The sequence below is a fragment of the Polypterus senegalus genome, chromosome 7, assembly GCF_016835505.1.
Source record: "Polypterus senegalus isolate Bchr_013 chromosome 7, ASM1683550v1, whole genome shotgun sequence".
Taxonomy (NCBI): Eukaryota; Metazoa; Chordata; class Cladistia; order Polypteriformes; family Polypteridae; genus Polypterus; species Polypterus senegalus.
Window position 1 is genome coordinate 159121693 of NC_053160.1, and position 21204 is coordinate 159142896.

Sequence of the window (21204 nt, forward strand, 5' to 3'; positions counted from 1 at the left end):
ATTTATTTACTATTTTCATTTATATTTCTATAATTTTGTGTTTTTCATGAAACCTTTTATTTTAGCATGTGTTTTTATTGTATGTGAATGGAATTCTGTATGTTTGTCTGTTTTTATTCATTTGTTAACAGAACAGCCCGTCTCTTGTAATTTCACGTATAGTACAAAGTTAAACTGAACTGAAAAAAGAGCCCATGTTAACGGTGTACATGCAAGGACACGTGATAACATTGTGTTCAGGAGCCTCACTGCCTGTGGGAAGAATCCATTGTTCAATCTAGTCGTGTTGGTCTGCAAAGTCTTATACCTTCTGCTGGATGAAAGCACAGAAAAGATTGTTGGATATCTCCCACAATGCTGTAGGCCTTACAGATGCAGTGCTTGGTGAAACTGGCTATGGTAGATGGGAGAGAACATCTTATGACGATCTCCACAGTGTGCACTGTCCATTGTATGGACATGGAATTGTAAGCCATCTAATTGCAATACCAGACAGTGATGCAACTGGTCATGGCATTTTTAATGTGTTGATGATATGACATGGAAGTGGAGTCACATCTATGCTTTTGTGATCAAGGAAATGAATTTGATAGACCATATCAGGTCCTCCACCAGGTGCACACTAAGGAATTTGGTGCTTTTCACTCTCTCTAATACAGAAGTCTGTATGAAAAGTGAAGTGTGGTCAGGCTGGGTCTTCCTGAAGTTCACAATCGTCTCTTTTAATTTTATCAACATTGAGAGGTAGGTTGTTTAATTTGCACAAGTCTGCTCTCTTCCATTGTGCCCTTGTGTCATCAACATTGCTGTTGAGTCCCACTACTGTTGTGACATCAGCAAACTTGATAATGCTGTTGGAGCTGTACATCACAATACAGTCATGATTTAGCAAGTTGAACATAAGTGGGCTAAGCACACATCCCTGGGGGACTCAGAGCTAAGCATTATGGTGCAGGAGATGTTATTGGTAATGCGGACTGTCTGTGGTCATTCTACTAGAAGGTCCAAAATCCAGTTGCAAAGGGAAGAATAAACAGCATTCTGACATGGGTATTTTTTCTTGTGTAATTGAGACATGGGCAGGAGAAAGGCAGATGGTATGCACTGGTAAAGCCGGGTAGGATCTTTTAGTGGCTGCACTTTATAAAAAAACTTTAGTACTAGACTTTTTAGACTTTTGACAATTGTGTTTGATAGGGCTTTGGCAAGCTAATGTGTGTTATCTGCAGTATGTCTAAATGACACCATTTTTTATGTTTGCAACATATGTATCTGTAACAGTTTTTAAAGTTATATTTTACAAATGCAATTCTTGACCAGTTTGCCAACTTACTCTGACCAAAAGGGTCATTATTGATATTTTATTATTCTCTCAATCTCAAAATGAAGTGAATAAAACAGAGTGGTACTGATTTTAGAAAAAAGAAATAGGTGAGGGAAGAAGTATTAAAAAAAAATTCATTATTGAAATACCTCATCGTGAAGAAAACCAATTACTGTAACTGTTACTAAAAATGTAGTTAATACTCATACAAAAAAGAAAAGGATGAAAATGTAAAGTTTAATGGGTTTGTCTAACTGAAAGACCACCCCAGGTGTCAAAAACTCTAGCTACACCACAAATATTATGGCATCTTCAGTGGACTGCAGTTATAAGGTGTATATGTTGGAGTCAGACCAGACCTAGTAGAGTTAGCTCCCAGTTAGATTTTGTGTATACTTTAGATCAGGGGTGTCCAACTCTGGTCCTGGTGGACTGCAGTGGCTGCATGTTTTCATTCTAACCCTTTTCCTAATCAACGAGCAGCTTTCTCTGCTAATTAACTCCTTTTCCCTTCATTTTAATAGCCTTGTTTTTAAGGATTCAGTAATCTGAATTGATGTGTTTCTTCATTAAATGGCAGCCAAACAGAAGTGAGATGTGAAACGAGTCAATAGAGGATCAGCTAATTTGGAACGTCAAACTCCAACCAACTTCCTCCAACCAGTTTCTTAATGAGAAGTCAATTTTTGCTCTTAATTAAAGCCGTTATTGAATGTCATGACTTGTTGCTGTTCTCAGTCCGCCACAGCAGACTGTTGATTTTCTGCTTTTTCTAAGACCACCATCAAGATGTTTTGGTGACCTGAGCCGACCAACATGACCGATACCTTCACCTTTCTTTATTTTCAATGTTAGCTGATCATGTGGTGGCTTGTTTTATGTCTCATTGTTTGGCTGCTCATTAAGGAAACAAAATAACTAAGGGGCCTGAGTCAAGTTATTTAAAATTAAGGCAAAACAAGTTAATCATCAGCAAAAATGGGTCACTAATTAAGAAGATGGTTAGAATTAAAATCTGTGGCCCACCAGGACCAGATTTGGACACCCCTGTTTTAAATGATGTACATCCTCCTCATCTACAAATATAAAAAATGCTGCTCTTGTCATTGGAATATTATAAAAATATAATGGGGGAATACAAAAGTATTAAAATTGATAGTGTATCAAACATATACAATGTTTAATTTTAAACAGTAAGTTTAAAAAGGATTTTCAGTTCATTGGTCTTGTTTACTTAGGGATTATTCAATTTAGTTTAATATTTCAGTGTTGTAAAGGCTGATGTTTATGTGAATAATGCTAATGTTTACAGACTTTTCCAACCCCTCCGCATAAAGAAACATTTACATTTTTCACTCTACCTCACTTTCCACTAGAGATGTAATTTGCATGTTTCATTGTCAAGGTGTAAGAACCAACAAGAAAACCAGCTGGAGTTCCTTTCTCAGTATGCATCTTTGATGAACTTGAACATCTGGTGTAGTTTTCTAGAAAGGCTTCAATTATAAAGAAGAAAAAAATCGGAGCTTCCTTAGACACACCCTTAATATTCAGAGTTTTAACATGAAAACGGCTTGCTTTTATATGGTGTGCAACAAAGAATGCCTAAGGGTCTAAATGCATTTTTACAAATACATACTCTGGAAACTTTGAGCAAAACTATCCTGACTTCTGTTTTGGTGTTGTAATTAATGAATGTAGTTTGGATAAGTGCTTTCATTTGGAATATCATCATCAGTATAAGAATATATTTTTGATTTTGACAGAGGAAACTTTTTTTTTTTTTTAATAATTTGGCACTTATCTTGTATTTCTATTCCTTGCACTTATTTTTGTGTGTAACACTTTGTACTTTTATCCTTAATTTACATCTAAGAAGTGTTTAGCCAGTTTAGCTTGGATTTTCTTAAATGTCTACCAATTTTCTCTTTTTTTTTTTAATTGTGAGATAATTCTTTAAATGTATGGATTATATTGTAAGAAGGTTAACGAATGTCTGTCATATATCTGTGGGGGTCCTCATCTCAGGATGAGCTTTTTCTCATATTTGTATTTGCTGATTCCTGCCCAGTAACCATTTTGAAACCTAGTAACATATGCTACTGTGATTGCCTATGGCTTTCTGCCTGATGATTAAGTATGTTGGTTCCTTAAAATAATTGACTGCAATTCTATAATTGTAATATTGATGCAAACGAAAATTCTAAAAACAACAACAAAAAAAAACCTTACCCTAAAAGAATCATTGCAGTAGGATTTTTCTCAGGCCTCGAAGGTATTATCTCATTAGTGTACTTGACTTATTTAGGTGTGTATTAGAGCATACATTAAATCATTAAAATTCAAGTTATGCTTTCAGACCTCAAGTTTGCTAATGATGTTCACAAAGTATGAAAAGAAAGCTGGCTGCAGCTTATTGTGCAAGCTGCTTTGCAGAAACATTTGTGGGTGACAGAACATTATGATATCATTTTGGCAAAATATTGATGATTACAAAACCACCTGCCTCCTAATGCAACTTTGTCAGAGAACTATTAAGACTATTTATGCTGCATGTGTTTTATTTGGAAGGTGACTTTAGTTGCTGCTGTTTTATAAATGAAGAATATATTTTTATGTTATTTATTCCAAACTAATTATTGGTGTAGTTGCTACTTTTGCAGCTTCACAATTCTAAGAACCAGGGCTTGTTTCCTGGAGTATTCGTTATATATATATGTGGAATATTCATGTTCTTCCTGTGTCTTTGAGATTTTTCCACATTTTTTTTGTTTCCTTCTACCGTCATGGTAGATTAAATCAAATCCAGCGGCTTTATTGTCAAAACCTCCGTACATCGTATTGCAGCATACTGTGGCATGAAATAACATTCCCCAGGGCTACGATGCAACATTTATATAAAGGACAAATGCAAGACAAGAACTATAAGAAGGGGTAGAAGCTGTTGATGAATCTGGTAGAACTGGTTTGGAACCTCTAGCCAAATGGAAATGGGAAAAGGAACCGTGGTAGGGGTGCAAGTCATCCTTCACAATGCTGTTTGCTTTGTAAATGCAATGCTTGATAAAGATGTCTTTACTGGAGGGCAAAAAAGTCTCAAGGAGCTTTTCTGCTGTGTGTACTATCTGTTGTAGGACCTTGCTCGGAGACGATACATTTCCCAAACAGGCAGTAATGCAGCTGGTCAGAACACAGTGCCCCTGTAGAATGTTGTGAAAATGAGGGAAGGTAGGTATGCCTTCCTCAGCCACCGACCCTGCTGCACATTCTTGGCTATTGAGATACTGTTAATTGACTAAAAGTTGGTTGTCAGGTACACACCAAGGGATTTGCTGTTTTTTATCAAATCTACTACAAACACCTTAGTGTGCATTGACGTGTGGACAACACGGGCCTTCCTGATTTCAACAACCATCTTTTTTTTGTCTTCTCCATGTTATAAGACAGGTTGAGACAGGCAGTCGACATACCTTCATGTAAGCGGACTCTTCCCCATTGTTGAAGGATCCACGTTTGTTGTGCTGTCAGCAAACTTACTGATTATGTTAGAGCTGTACACAGCCATATGGTCAGCAGAGTGGACTGAAGCAGGGTCTTAAATGGTATGACTGTGTGGAAGAGTATGCTTAGTGATATAGGTGATATATTGGCTTCCTATTATGTGTTCTTTCCTTTCTTGTTCTTAAAGCTGCCAGGATAGCCTTCACTCACTTATATTAGAAATATTGGTTTAACAAAATTAATGGATGCATATTTGTATTCATTTCATATTCTGTATAATTTCTTACTCTAATTTCATTAATGAGAATCTTTAAATCAGGGATGAGGAACCTCAGCCCTGAGGGTCTCAGTTATGGAAATGAGCCAAATAATTAATGAGCTTTTCTTCTAATTGACAGCTCTATATATTTCAGTTGTGAGTGACACTGGGTTTGTGTACGTCAGTGTGGCTTTCCTTTGGACTACAGTCCAACTTCTCACATCATTCTTTTGAAAACGAGTTATTAATTAGATGAATTTATGTATGAAAATTTTACAAATGTGAGATAAACTAATACTTGCTGGATCAGATTAACTCAACTATTTTCACTCCTTCATTCAATCACATTAAATTTCTTGCCATACTAGGGAACCCTTTTGACAAGAGGAAGAAAAGGATAAGAGTGTTGCTAGAGAAGAGAAAGACTTACATTGGCAGTAGGTGAAGTCCAGTTCATGTCAATGTGGGAATGCAGGAGTCATTAAAATGGAGCCCGCACAATTAGAGAGAGTTTTGGCCTAAATAGGAGAGTAGACAAACCAGTATATACTAGGGGAACCTGACTGTTTGAAGTCAAATAGACATATAGTAGCACGATGCCCAGGCTACAACAAAAGGTTATTTCTTTTAATGAAGAGTTTGAATTGTCAACATGAAGAAGAAACAAACTTTAATAAAAAATTCAATTTGGTGTAATTTATCTTTGTATAGCACTCTTCACCGAGTGCCAAGTTCTCAAGTAAAATATAAATTTGACAAATTAAATAGAACTTTACTAAATGTAACATTAGACCCCTAACAATAGTACTAGGGTGTTGTACCGTGTTAGCCATTATGAATGTAGAGAAAAGCCAAGCAAAATGACACCTTTTATTAGCTAACTAAAAAGGTTACAATATGCAAGCTTTCGAGGCAACTCAGGCCCCTTCTTCAGGCAACACCTAACAATACAAATTTGTTAAAACACACAGGAAAATCAAAAAAACTAATCGTGATCACCCCAGGACTGTGGACCTCTGGAGAGTCCACAGTCAGTTATAGGAAGGAAAGTTGAAGACCAAGTGAGACACTGTCACACTACTAGAGACCTAAGCCAACTGGTCGTCCACCCTCTCTGGACATTCTATAGTAGAGTCTGTGCTGGGCTGTCCGATCGGACATCAGAATCTTTCAATGTGATGATTCCAACACTCGCAGTGTCTGAGTTAACTTTTCTATAGATATCAGAATAGCATGGACATGAGAACAATGCCACATCAAGATACAGAGAAGAGAAACTGAACAGACACCAATAAAAGCTAAACCTTGCAAGTGAAAAGCTTGCATCCTAAACACTGAAAAGTCTCCTGTGACAAAGCTAATTATGCATGTCTGTTCCTGAGCTGTCATCCACCTGACTTAAAGTTAATTATTGCTTTCACTGATGCATTATAGACAACCCATCCCTCCATTTTCTGAACCAGTTTTTCTTTACATCATCTGTCTTGGCAGCAACAGGGTGCAAGAGCAAACCTTTGAATGACTCATCACATTACTTATTTTGACAGACACTCATTTATTCCAATCAAATTTAGATATGTTGATTGATGTAGGATGAAATGACAGCATAACTTCAAAAAATGCAGACACAGGAAGAAAGTGTTAAGTTAGAGTGCCAGCCCAGTCACCCAGTTTCAAGACTGGTGAGACATCAGTGGTAACCATCATACCAAGCAATAATCATTTTGTTTAAGTATAAAATAGGCAAAGGAACATTCAGTAAAGTGTTTTTTTGTTTTTTGTGGTGGATTTCTACCCTTGCCATGTCGCTTCCAGTGTGTTTTTTCCTTCTATCACTGGATCTGTCAATGTAATAATGACAGGCTGACCTTTTTTGTTTCTCCAAAAACCTGCATGAAAAATCCAATCTAAACAGAATGAAATGCAGATTCAATAATTAAACTGAATTATTTCTTCTGTATTATTCATGAAACTCATTTACGATTCATGGAGCTCCTAAAAGAATAGATGTATTTCCTGACAATTCTTGTTTTCATCCAGTACTGCACCATGGGTGACTTCATCTGTCTTTGTGTGTTTTGGCTTTATTGCACATTTATGAAAATGCTACTACTCGGCAGCAGTAAGAATTCCCATAGATTACAGTAAAAGTTACTTAAGCGCAAACTTAAAGGGACTAAAGTGAAGACTAGACCCAATGGTAAAAGTCATTGAATGTATCAGCATTTTAGCAGTCTTCCTTACCAATGTCCTTCTGTAGTGTTCAACACAATTAACTACAATTTAAGTTTATTTTCATGATGGTGATGTCATTACATCAACTTTTTAAAATGACTCTTCATTGCTGCCATTTGGTGTTGGTTTTTCTTGGCTGAAGTCATTTTGTGTATAAAAATAAACACTGGCTGCTCTCCATTTGTTCGTCTAAACTGCAATGCATAATGCCATCATTTGATCATTTAAGATGGTGATGTGGTATTTTCAGCATTCAAGGTTTTTTTTGGGTTATTGTAAAACAAATCTCTTATGGTTTATTCTCATATATTTGGTTAAGATAATTTTTTTTGTTTTCACCTTGCTGCTGCCATTTAATTTCTTTTTTTTAAGTTTAATTGGTATTATTAATTCTTTCTGGTTAAATGACTCTTGACTGAACTCTGAACAATATAGCTTGCTCTGTTATAAAACTTTATATCTTTCTCAAACTCTTTTTAATCTCTAAGAATACATCCCATATTTTTCTAAATTGTGCATAACACCTCTCTTTTACTCACCTTGTGGACATTGCATCCTAAATATGAAACTCTGTCTAACTCCTACTACTAGAGGACCATATGCTATCTTCTAACAGGTCTAGGACTATAACTGACATGCTGACAGCCTCCACAAACTTCCAGGCCAGGTGGTATCCGAAACTTAACTTTACTTCAAGCTCAGGTATATGGTTGGATGTATGTTAAGGGCTGATTTTGTACAAATGTCAAAAACTTAAAAATATAGAAAACATGCTGTGGTAGATGGAAGAACTTTATAAGGACCTTCAAATCTCAATTTGATGCTATTTTGGATAGTTTAGGTAACTTGGATGGACAGACTTGCTGGGATGAATGGCCTGTTCTCATCACAACTGTTCAAATGTTCTTTGTAGTCCCTCTTTCTCTCTTTATTGCCCTTTTATAAATTTAATTCCTGAGCATCCTCAACAGTTATAGTTTCACCAACCATGCGGTGGAATATAAATTTAAAATCCTACTGCCAGAAACAGTAAACAGAGGTTTTCACTGTCTTGTAGGATCACATTGATTGTTGTTCTTTAGCATCTTTAAATCCTTAGTAAACCCTTACCAATTGTCCAGCCATAGTATATACATGTATGCAAGAATGCTGTTAAAATTCTAGAATGATAACCATTGATAAAATACAGAAATAAGAATTTATGAAAAATTGTTGTCAAAAGCTTGTGTCAGTCCAGGAAAGAGGTTTAAGGTGGTCAGTTCATTCAGCCCATTATTGACCTCAAAACTTAATCCAGTTTAGGGTCTCATTGACCAGAAGCCATGTTATCTGAATAACACTCAAGGTAGGGACATAAAGGGGAATGGGGCACAAGTCCATGTCGAAACAAACTACAACAAATACAAAAACTTGCTTAATTACTGTAACATTCCTATCCTTGGTGAAGGCTTGAGGGCTAATCCACACAGACATTTCGGCAAACTCAACATAGACTGTGGCCAGGCATCACTGTGCCACTTTAATAAGTAAGTGGAGTATTAGAAGTTTATAGGGTCATTATAGTCACATGTACAAAGTACAGTGAATGCTGATCAACATGTTACCACTCTCTGAGGCCATGTTTAATGAGTACAACTACTACACTTGTCTGTCGTCCTTACTTTCTTACCTGAATAATCTCTAAACACATTTGTCATAGTCTAACAGCAGCAAATTATATTCCGTATGTTGTAATGCATTCTGAAACTTCTGTCCCTACAATAATGGCACTAACAGGAAAGGGCTAGATACTTAGCCATCTTAAAATCTGTAGGCGTACAAGTATTTTGTTTTTAAATACAAATGGGTTTCAAATTCTTGACTACAAAGTGCATATACTGTATGTTGCCATGTTCATGTACTTTCTTAATGACAGAGTAAAAATTTTGCTTTGCACAAGCAAAATCTGCTGAACACATTGCAATTCTCAAATACTGAGAAATGTTCCAAGGTAATTTATTATGATAAAATACTGTCATGCTTCATATCCATTTACTTTTCTTTATTGTGATGCTTGCCAAAATCTGGAAGATTAAAGGATTGGCGAGCTACAGATGTTGCTTGAACTAGTAAATTACAAGATGACTAAAACATAAGAATGTAAGAAATCTGACAAATTAGAGGAGACCATTCAGTCCATCAAGATCATTTGTTTAGCTAATAGCTAAGCTGGCCCAATATCTCATCTAGATACTTCTTAAAGGTGTTCAAGGTTTCTGCTTCAATTATACGGCTCGATAGTTTGTTCCAGATTCTCAGCACTTCCTAGCTTCAGTCCTAAGTGCACTTCCCCTTAATTTCCACTGATGTCCTTGAGTATTGTGATTCCTCCTTAAACTACAAAACTTATGCTTGATCTACAGTACTTTATCAATACATTTAAGCATTTTGAAAACCTGAATTAGGTCCCTATTCAGTCTCCTCTGCTCAAGACTAAATAGGTTTTTGAATATCTCACAGTAGGACATGTCCCTAAGTTCTGGGATTTACCTGGTTGCTCTCCTGCGCAGCTTCAAGTGCTGTTATGTCGTTTTGTAGGATGATGATCAAAACTACACACAATACTCCAAACACAGACTCACTGTGCACTATAAAATACAATCAAATTGTCTGACATATTCAATATTTTAAATTCTAATACCTAATATTTTATTAAACTTTTTAATTGCTTTAGCATGTTATTTGGAGATGAAAATGTTGTGTCAATATAAACCACTAAATCCTTTTCAGAGATTGCTTTCTTTGGACAATGATTTTTATATATGTAATTGACTAGCTGTCCCCCACGGCTCCTCCAGTGTAGTAGTGAAATAGGACAAATGTTAAAAATCAATAAAATTTTTTTTAAAAATTTAATAATTTGTACTGAGAAGAATTTGATAGCTTTCCTATCAGAGGGCCTCTTGATATACAATATTTTTGGTTTTGCTATTAGGGGTGAGAATGTAGATGTGATCTATTTGCCAAAAATGTAAAAATTGGCAAGGTATCTCTGGCCAAGCGGAAAGTAGGTACACTCTAACATCAAATGTTGCTACTGTACCTGATCGTGTTTAGCTCTAATGGGAGAGCATCCCTCATGTGGGGAGAAGAGTACATGGCCATGATATCTCTGCCAATGAGCAGGTACCCTTTAAAACACACGTAGCTGTGATCTCTCTCTCTCTCTTTCTCTAAAACATAAAATGTTACTCTTTAAAAATCTCTACATGATAATGTCTGCTTAACAAACAGGTATCGCTAGCTAAGTGGAGGCAAGTTACGCTCTAACACGTGGCGAGAGGTAAAGCGACTCGAATGGAGGCTGGCGCGTGAGTGAGGAGGGCCCTGCCTGGCCACCTACTCCTGAGGTCCCACCTCCCCCTCCCCTCGGCCTGCAGCCTGTCTGTCAAAATTATGCAAATAAATCAGTGCCACAACTGAACTATGATACTTAGCGTGATGAGAGAAGTCGCAAAATGAACTGGAATGTTCAAGCAAATTACACTAGTAATTTAACTTGCCGTCTTATCTGTACTCTGTCTCCTAAGACTGCAGTAATTCAAGAGACAAAGCTCAGAACAGTTACATAAGAAAGAAATAATTGAATGATTCTGCTCAGGATGAAACAGCATTGGACATTTAGAGGTAATGAGGAAATATGCCTGCTACAATATTACAGGTCTACTTTCAAAAGTCAAGTCATTTATGAATGCTACATACCATTAACAACATTTTAAAACAACCTTGTGGCAAATTGCATTATTATCATTCCTGCCTTTCTTATGTGGGCTTATTTTAACCTCTACTGTTCAGTGAGTTGTCTGGCGTGCCATTTTTGACACCCTTCCCTCACCCTTACCCTAGCCACCACTTTCATTTTTATATACTGTATGTCTTCTACCGGACCACCCCAAGGTCTTGTAGTTAAAGCTTCTTCTTATCTTTCCCCATGATTCAGTTGTTTAATCCTGCGTTTTCAGGCAACACTCTTAACAGGCAGCTGGATTTTACTTTGACTCCTTGATCTTTGGTAATTAAAACAATTAGGATCACTTCCACACTATAAATATTAACTGGAGTAGAGAAAATCACAAGCAGTTTAAAAGGTACCAAAGCCTTCCACGTTTGAGAAAGAACAGAAGGGTTATGTTGATCTAATATAAGCATCCTCAAGTGTATTATTCCCAATGATCAAAAAGGTGAAAGAGTTGATTGCATGTAGGTTATGTAATTACAGTATGTGTAAATATTATAGAAAGTGCAAAACAAAATTCTTCAAATGAATTAAACTGTTGATGGTAACAATGAGTAAAATGATAAAACTGTGAAGACATCTGTTTCAGAAAGCAGGTGAATAGAGTAATACTGAAGAAGAAAGTCACCTGTTTTTTTTTTTTTTTTAAAAAAAGGATTTTACTGGGAAAAATAGAAATAAAGTAACAGTATGAGAAATAAGCCAGTGTTCTTTTGGTCGGCCATCCCATTCACTGTTCGCTCCTGCATTAAGTCTAAGGCTGCCTAAATTCCCTGTGATGTGGGCTTAAAAAATGGACAATGAGATGCGAGTATAAAATATAATCGCTTATTTTCATTTAGGACATAAAGGCAGACACATTTTATAATGTTTCTTCAATGTGCTGATTTTACCAAATCATATTCAAACAATTAGCACTTTGATTGCCTTAATCAGACGAATACATTAACTTATTTTAACATATTCTATGTTATGAAAGAATATATTAATTGTGAGGGAAAACTGGAGAAAAACACAGTGGATACAATTGCAGGCTCACGCATTTAGTGGCCTAAATTCGTTTCCTATTTCACTTAGTCTCTGTGTGCGATCTGAACATTTTACTGAAGTATATTTGTGTTTTCTTTTGTACATAGATTTTTGCATTAGTGCATATTGGGTTAATTGATTGTTTTAAATTGGTCTGGTATGACTTCATGGATGTGAGTCCATTGATAGTCTGGAATTACATGCAAGGTTGAACTTTCCCTCATACCCTGTTCTTCCAGTAACTCCCTATGACTACAATGGAGAAAGCAAATTCAGAAAATTGATTAATGGATGGAACTAAGCCAGGGAGAAAGCATCTAGAGAGAATAACATCTATATTAAAAATCAAACCGTTGTAATTCTAATTATAGGGCTACATTTAAGTCTTTGAGTAAAAAAAAAATCATCAATACTGTGTTATCTTATTATGTTTACTGTATGTTTTGCTACACATCTCTTAATTGGTAATGCCGTGTGTGTGTGTGATTAGTATGGGAGTGTGCCTTGCTATACACTGGTATAACACCCAAGATTAATTCTTCTCCATCTTTCATTGCTGTATCCAGCTAGATCACAGTCCCAATGATCTAGGATCAAACACAGACTATCTAAACTATATGTGTGTTTGTAAGCAGTGCCTTATTCAGTGTTGGTACCTGCCTTGCAACTAATGCTGCTGAATATGACCGTGGCTCTCCATAATTTGTCATGGATAATTTGAAACTGTGAATGGAAGAAACACTTAATGTCCAATCATTGCACGTTTACTCTCAATTACCCAAAGTAAAATATGTGTTAATTTTGCATCCTGTTATTAAGAGTTTCAGGCTAAAACATTATGTTATCTTTTAAATAATTAAGTATTTATGGTAACAGATTTTACCCCATATATCAAGTGTCTTCAGGTCAAAAACTCCACAAAAATATACTTTTAACACTTGATTTAAATTGTTATCACATGGAAAAGTATAGAATCAAATTCACTCATTTGGGTGTTAAATTGTCATTGTCATGAGTCAACCAAGGTTGTTTCCGTGACTCAAGTTTACTCTTTTTATATTCAATCTTTTTGTTCTTTCACATATCATTCATATGTAATTATTTCTGTTTTTGATTTTGACCTGTCTGAGTTGTCTTTGTCATATTGTGATGAATATTTGTCGTTTTTGTGTTTGTTAATATTATATTTACATTGTATTAGTTGTCATTATTTTCTGCCCTGTCCCATTTATATAGAGTCTAATTGGCAGGGTCACTTACTGATGCAGCTGTATAAATGAAGAAGGTACAGTTCACACAGATTTTTTTGCATTGCTTGGTTGCTCCAATATTTTATTTAATGACTTGATTTAATTGTTTTTGACCCTTGTATTTATTTATAAAGTACAGTGAATGGTGGCTAACTTTTATAAACATTTGCTGGCAAAACGTTATAATTCCCCCTGTTACACTTGCCTTATTTTTGTAAGCTTTTGATTTTTTTCTTTTTAAAGAAATATTTAAACCTAAAGAAACTTTGCTTTTGTTTGCATTTTGGTTTAGGGGTTTTGTGGTCTTCCATCTTCTCCTTTTGAATGTTTTTGAGATTTAGAACTTGAAAAAGCCTTAGCCCCATTGTTGGGTCTGTAACTGCTGGAAGCTTGAAATGTTTAGTTTGGGGCAAAGCTGCCTGGTGTGAGGCCTATTCAGAGTATTCAGACCTGTGGAGAAGGCAGGTCTGGATTTTGTGATCTTGCTATTTTTAGTGTGGCAGGAATCACAACAGTCATATGATTTCTGATTTTATTTAATACATAATGATTTTTTTCTGTAAATGTATTCTTCTACTTTGACAGGTGGCAGAGGATAAAGGTGCCATCATGCTTGGTAATATATTTGATTCATTGGCCCCATAAAGAATCTTCATGTACACATTATGACAGCATAGGTTTTCTCTAGAGATACTACATTTCCTCCATTGTGCAAGCACATGCTGTCTCAGAATAAATGTACAGTATTTATGTTGTCTAGGATTGAGAGTTGCTCTGATTGTCTTTTTGTGTACTGATATTCCATAACTATTGGAAAATTGATTTTCATTTTGCAGTGATGTGGAGTCGATCTACCCATGTGTACCACATGATACTCTGATTATGTTAATGTTGTGGTAGAAAGTGTCCACAGACCTGGAAGAAAGTTTTGATATTTAATCAATGTGCAGGCAAAAGGTAAAAGTAAGAAGACAAAAAAAATGTACTGACTAAATGCAAAATGAAGCCCAAAAAGTTGTACTTAAAAGAGCACTGCCAAACGCAAAACCAAAACTAGCAGAAAGAAGTTTCTGATAAAGGATAATTTTTAAAACGCAAGATGAGTTTGTTTTAAATATCAAAAGATAATCTAAAATAATTATTGTACTGCCATCCTAAATAACGTCAGTGATGACTTCACAAATTGCAGCATCAATGTTCAGATGACTGGTAATGGACCTCTGGTAAAGCAAACCAAGTTTAAAATAGCACTACACTGAGTAAAAAACATTTTCAAAATGATGTTAAAACTATGTTATCATAGTAAAGATAAAAATGCAAAATTAAATTAGCACTAGAATTACCAAAGCCTATGAAAAAACTTAGATCCATTTGCACCTCACCGTCAACGTCTTTTGTTTTGTAAATGCGTTGATCAACACAAGCAGCAAGCTCCCAACCACCACAGAAAGTTCACTCAGCTCAAGTCTGTTTTCCTGCATGTGAGTTGCCTGGAGTTGTACAGGGTAATTAATGTATCGTTATTTGGAATACATGCATTTCATGTGTGTTCCATGTCTACAACAATCTATGTACAGTAAACACATCGTTAAAACAGAAATGTTTTTGATGTTTTAGTAATAATTGACAAAATGTAGATATGACATTTATATTGTGTGAAGCCTGAAGTCCAAATATCAAATAAACACTTTCAGAAAAGGTACAAGTATAACAAAACAAGTGCAGGGAGTATGTTATGTATGATGTCATTATTGTGACAATGTAAAGGTCAATGTCATAAATTTCCTGATTATCCAAGATTCTGTATTTGTATTTTCACATTCTGGTTATGAAATCTTGTATGACTGTTTCTACAGTTAACATCACTTGATTAGGGTCTGTTTATGTGTTAACATATCATATTATTTACTGAGTGATTTAATGTCCATTCTACATTGCTGCCAGCCAGTGCAGTCAGTAAATTGTAGAAATTAATGAAATGTCATCTACAAATGACAACATCTTATGAGATTCCCAAAAACTATATAGGTAGAGTGATTAACTCAACATAATTTCACACTTTCTTTTGTTTTCAATCAATTTTTATGAGGTAGTTAATTTTGAGCATGCAACATATAACACTTTGTTTGGAGATTTGGTAACTTGCTGCTGTTTTTTTGTTTTTCTGCAAGTTTGCAATTCACTGCCCAGTGAATATGGCTGCCAGTTTATTAATTTGCACCAAAAAAGAATGTGCTGTGCTATTTTTGGAAGAAATTAAATTGGCCCCAATTTATGCTGCATAAATTGTAGAATGTGTATATTATGTGTAGAATGCTTTAACTTTCCAAGGTGTACACATGTGGATAAAGATGTTTGAAAAAAGTCAGAAAAGGGTGACCGATATAGAGCACTGGGATTTACCATTCACTAGTGAAAAGCTGTGCTGAAAAGAGGACAATACTTTTACCAAAATAAGTATAAGGACAGAGAAAATCGGATTACAGCCAAGAAATGTTGTTGATTTGGAGATGATGTAGTGAAAGATGCTGGGCATTGTTGGCTTTACGATTAACCCAATGATATTTGTTTAGAAGACATTCAAAAGCTCATACCACTGGTGAAAGTGCTATTAGAAGTTGAGATTAGTTATTAATGAATTAATTGATAATTATTTGAAAATGGCTCTAATATTTTAAATAAAATGATTTGAAATATTAAAATACAAATATTAGATAAACCTTTCTTTGATATTATGGAATGCTGGAAATACTATTGAATTAAAGTCTTTTTAAATTTTAAGAATAAACTCAATAATATAGTACATGAAATTAATGTTCTTCCAGCACATCTTATGTGTCATGCCACAATGGTGTTTCATTATTGTTGTTTGATTCCAAGCAGCCTTGTAGGTGAAGCTCTCTTGGTAATACAGTGTGATCTGTGTGAATAGCGGGCTTGCTGGAATCAATACAGACCACTAGCACGGTGCACTAATTACATTATTTTCTTCTCAACAGACAATTGTGATGATCAGCTGGTATCTACATTACCCCTAACATCCTTCAATAGTTCATCACAGCTGTCAAGCAGCCATAGTCCTGGATATGCAAAGCTGAACAGACGAGATGGTGAGTTAACATATATACAAAAAAGTATAGAAAGAGAAACCATTTTTTAACATCTGGCGTGCATTATATTTTTTTCCCGGTGCTTCAAATTATGCCTTAAGATTTCAGATGTTTCGACATTAGGCTTTTGTCCACTGGTCATTTGTGAGAGTTTTGTACACTGACCACTCATTTATTTGTCTTTTTCCTATTTGTCATAAATTCTTGATGTACTTACAGATTATATAATATATGTACGTATATATGTATGTGTATGTGTGTATAAAATGTATAAGGGGTGTATTAACAGTACAAGAAAAATAATGTTAAACAAGCTCCTGTTTCTCTGTAGTCTACATAGATTTGTTCCACATTCTGGAACTCATTATGTTAAGCAAATGCAAAACTCTTTCCTATTACAACTGAACTATTCAAGTATTCTTTAAAACTGACTTAAAATAAGAATACAGCAGTAAACAATTTTTTTGTATTCAATAGTATTTCTAAATCTTATAAGAGTGCACAAATTAGACTAAACCACTGCTTTAGATTATAAAACGAGATCTCATATGGCCTCTGTGTCTCCTGAGGCTATTGCCGGGATGTCCTGAGTATGGATGGACCCGGGGACAGAGTTTTTTCAGCCCTTGTCTTGTAGCAGGGCCATGGGTTGTGAGCATGGAAGCTCACTCCTGCTGGGTCCTGTGGGCAACGCCAGGGGGCGCCTGAACCTTTACAGGGCTCTAGTTGAAGAAGAAGCTCATAGGGCACCTGGAGTTCTTCCGGGTGCCCTATAAAAAGGTGCCAGTTACCACCACTTGATGGCCAGAGTCATGAGGAAGAGGACAAAAACTGAGGAGGAGTGGAGGCGGAAGGACTGGCGGCAAAGAAGGGGCTAAGCTTTACTGTGTGTGCTGGATTTATGTAAACAAACCAGGTGTTGTGTGCAAAACTTGTCTCGCTGCCTGTCAGTATCAGGTTGGGACGGCTGCACACGCTCTGGACTACACACTATCTATTCCTAAATCTGCAACTTTCCACTCCCCAGCCAAATGAACAACCTAACATGCACGCTCTACTACAACATCAACTTTCATTTCTACAGCACATTTCCATTCAAAGGATGCAACTGAAAGTGCTTTACAGGATGTGAAAGAAATAGTTACAAGCAAAGAAATAACAAATAACAAAGAGGTAAGAGTAATCTGGAGTAAACAGTATAAAAATTAATGCACACTTCCACAAGACAGATATATAGAAGCAGAGTCCTTAAATCTAGTATTGTTTTTTAAAGTCTCTGAAGGCAAGTCCTGTAATAAGTTCAGATGAACAGAGAGGACAGAAAAAATGGGGAAAAAACAAAAACTCTGGTATGCTGATAGATGATTGTGCCTAATACAGTAGTTACAAGGACAATAATATTACTGTTTATAAAAGGTTCATAGTTAATTTCTATTGTACTAGTAATATTTTTATATTTTAACCCACTAAAGGAAATCTGTGGTCTTACTGACAAAGAATCTCTGCCTAAGGTGTGCACGTCACACACACACTAGTTCACTGCTGCAGAATTGTATTCACTTTACAAAGAATATTAATGATTAGAGCAATTAAGGAAATAAGTAAAAGGCTGGAATTTCTAGCTAAAATAAGAAATAATGTGCATGTTTGTTTATTCATTCATCATGGTGAAATATGGAATTAACTTGTTTAGCTTTATATAAATAAATGGGGCAATGCTTTGGAGCTGCAGATCACTGCTTTCAGATTCCTGCTAACACATATAATAAGAGAACAACACAAAGATAAAGAATTGAGGCACCACCTAGTGAACCCAGTTTAATTGGCAAGATGAAATCCCAAACAAAGAAAAAGAAACTGTATTCTGCCAGCACACTGGTCTTTCAGTATGTCTTATTCACATGTTAGTCATGGACTGACCACTTATAGTGTTACCTGCTCTTTATGTACCCTGGGACTTCAAATTGCGGGTACTTCCTACTAAAGCTGAAGTGATGTCATAGGTATTTGTGCCTCTTGTCTTCAGATCTAAAGAGAAAAGAGGGAAAGATATAAATGACAATGCCAACCTCTGACCTAGAATTGAGAACTACAAGCAGCATAAAAACCCTGAAGATGCCCCCTACTCATGCATATGTGACACTATCAATGTGGAATTTATATATTCTTCAGCACGTCCATATGGATTCTCTCCAAGGTACTCTAGATCCCAGCCTTATCCCAAAAACATGTACGTTATGTTGGATGCCAACTCTAAAATTGCACTTATGGATGAGGAAGAATGTATATTGTATATGAAACTGCCCAAATTTATAGTGACGTCTTCCACCCTCTACTGTAAAATTAAGCAGTCGTATAAATCTACTATATATATCTCAAGCTTTTACAGACTATTCTAGGTAAATCCCGCCTGGCTCTGGGGAAGCCAATGACGTCACTTCCGGTTCTGGCCCTGATGACATCACCCCTTACTGGCCTTTAAAGCCACCATCCCCATCGCCATGTCCGTGGCCTAACCAATGGGCTGCCTGGATGGTTCCTGAGCCCTGGAGGACAGCACTTCCGACACACCAGAAAGTACTGCTCCTTCAGGAACTGTGTACGCCCAGAGTGCTTCTGGGAGCAAGGGCAGCATTTCAGTTACACCAGGAGGTGCTGCCAGAAGACCGTCATCAAGCACCATGAGCACATCCGGGGCATGATAAAAGGGGCTGTCTCACTCCCTTCAAGGAGCCGGAGTTGGGAGGCGAAAGATGGAGCTTACACTGTAGGAGTGGAGGCACTGTACATAATTGTAAATAAACAGCGTGTGTTTTGGACACTGGTGTTGTGTCTGTCTGTGGCCAGCTTTTACAGCAGATGTAAGTATGCTTAAACTAATTCAAAGTCATGGGGCACCAGAGTCTATCTTCACATTATTGTGGCAAAGCATCCTCACTCACACTGTGGAAAGTTTGAATTGCCATTTAACCTTAATCTGCAAATCTTTTTTTGGGGGGATAATATGAGTATCCAGGAGAAAATACAACCAGATATTTGGAGAACAAATTACGCAAATAAAAACCTGGAAGATGATTTCATTATTTTATTTTTTTTTTTGACTGAAATGCATGTATACTGATTTACAGTATGTATTCTGAAGCTTTAGTCCAGCTTCTGCTTTCATTAATTCCAAAAGACATTCGTTTACTTTTGGAAAATTTTTACATTTGAAAGGTTTGTGCTACCACATCAGTTTGGAGTGCTCAGGATTGAAGAGACAGTAGTTTCCAATAAAATGTCTGTAGAAAGCAAAGTTCATAGAATCAAATAAACACTAAAAGTTTGTATATGGTTGCTGTTGAGCCTTGTAAAGCCTTGTAAAGACTTCCATCTATCCATTTTATAACTTGCTTGTCTATTATTTTTTCCCCAACAGAGTTGATTTGATGCTGTGATTTTATTGTGGATAATAACAGCAGAGGGGCTGCCCAAGGGTTGTCTTTGTGTGTGTGTGTGTGTGTGTGTGTGCGTGTTTTTTGTTTTTTTTTTTAATAAAATTCCTGAATCTTGGTGGTAATGCATATGGATGGATGGATTCAGCCCTCTCTTTACTACAGAGGAATTGTTGCTGTATGTGATATGTACAGTGCTTTATACTCTGTCTACTGTATAGTGTGAACAAAACACAAACAAAATAACAAGAACAATGCTTCAAAATAGACTCAAAGTTGTTTCAAAATGAAGAAATATACACACTTGCTGGAAAAAATAGATGAATACCTTCAGGAAATATGTTGTATCGTTAATGTTTTTTGAAGATGTCCAGAGGCCTAAAAATAAAACAGGTTGGGATGTTGCTTTAAAAAGCAAATGTCAAAAAAGAAATGGAGACTTTACCCTTTTGACTAATGGTTCTGCTAAAAGGCCACATTACAACAATAATGAAATATGACAAGATGTATTTTTTTACATATGTATTCTTTTATGGATCTTCACTTTGGCAGAAGATTTCTATGAAAAGTTTCAATGTTTCCATAGCAAGAGGCCTTTGAGAATAGTTATCTCAAAGTAATTGGGATTGTAGCATACTAAATTAGAAGAGACAGGGATGTTTTTCACAAAACTCAAAATGCATTATCATTGGAATATAAAATTATTTTTGTATATTTTTGTTTGTAGCTGTGTACCAATTACTGTCACAGGCCTGAAACATTCGTAAAAGGCATAGAAATGAAAGAGTCAAGGGCACATTGTATTAAAAAATATGTTAAATGCTCTCTATCTAGTGAAGGGATGTATTATTTCAGGGAGAAAATATATAGCAGTTTACTCACTTTTGTTGTTTTCAATACAAAATAAATATAAATATAATGGGTAGATCCACTAGGCTGATTGTTGTTGTGCCTATAGGCAACACTGGAATCAAAAAGAAAGAATTCACTGCTTCAAGGTCATTATTTGTTATTCTAGACAGTACTGTGGTATGATGTGCATAAAACAGAAAACTGGACTCTGACATAATTAGTTTTTAGAGTTAAATATTGTGTAAAATCCAAATATGTTACCCAAATTGATTAGTGTTTTCTTCCCTCAATAATTTTGGTATAAATTGTACAGGTGTTATACCCCTAAGAAATTTTTTTGATAAAACAATACAATAAACCTAGTTTCATTGTCACAGTTGAACCTAACTGACCTGTGAGGACAGTAGGATCACCAAAAAACATTGTATTTCACCT

General features: G+C 35.8%; 1 protein-coding gene across 1 annotated transcript in view; it reads left to right on the forward strand.

The window, feature by feature from the left end:
- The window catches only part of cntnap3 (contactin associated protein family member 3), a 666293-nt gene that overhangs the window by 117487 nt on the left and 527602 nt on the right, over positions 1 to 21204 (forward strand). The window contains exon 2 of the mRNA XM_039759435.1: positions 16373 to 16483. Coding sequence (XP_039615369.1) covers positions 16373 to 16483 — 111 coding nt within the window. The remainder of the gene's footprint in view (positions 1 to 16372; positions 16484 to 21204) is intronic.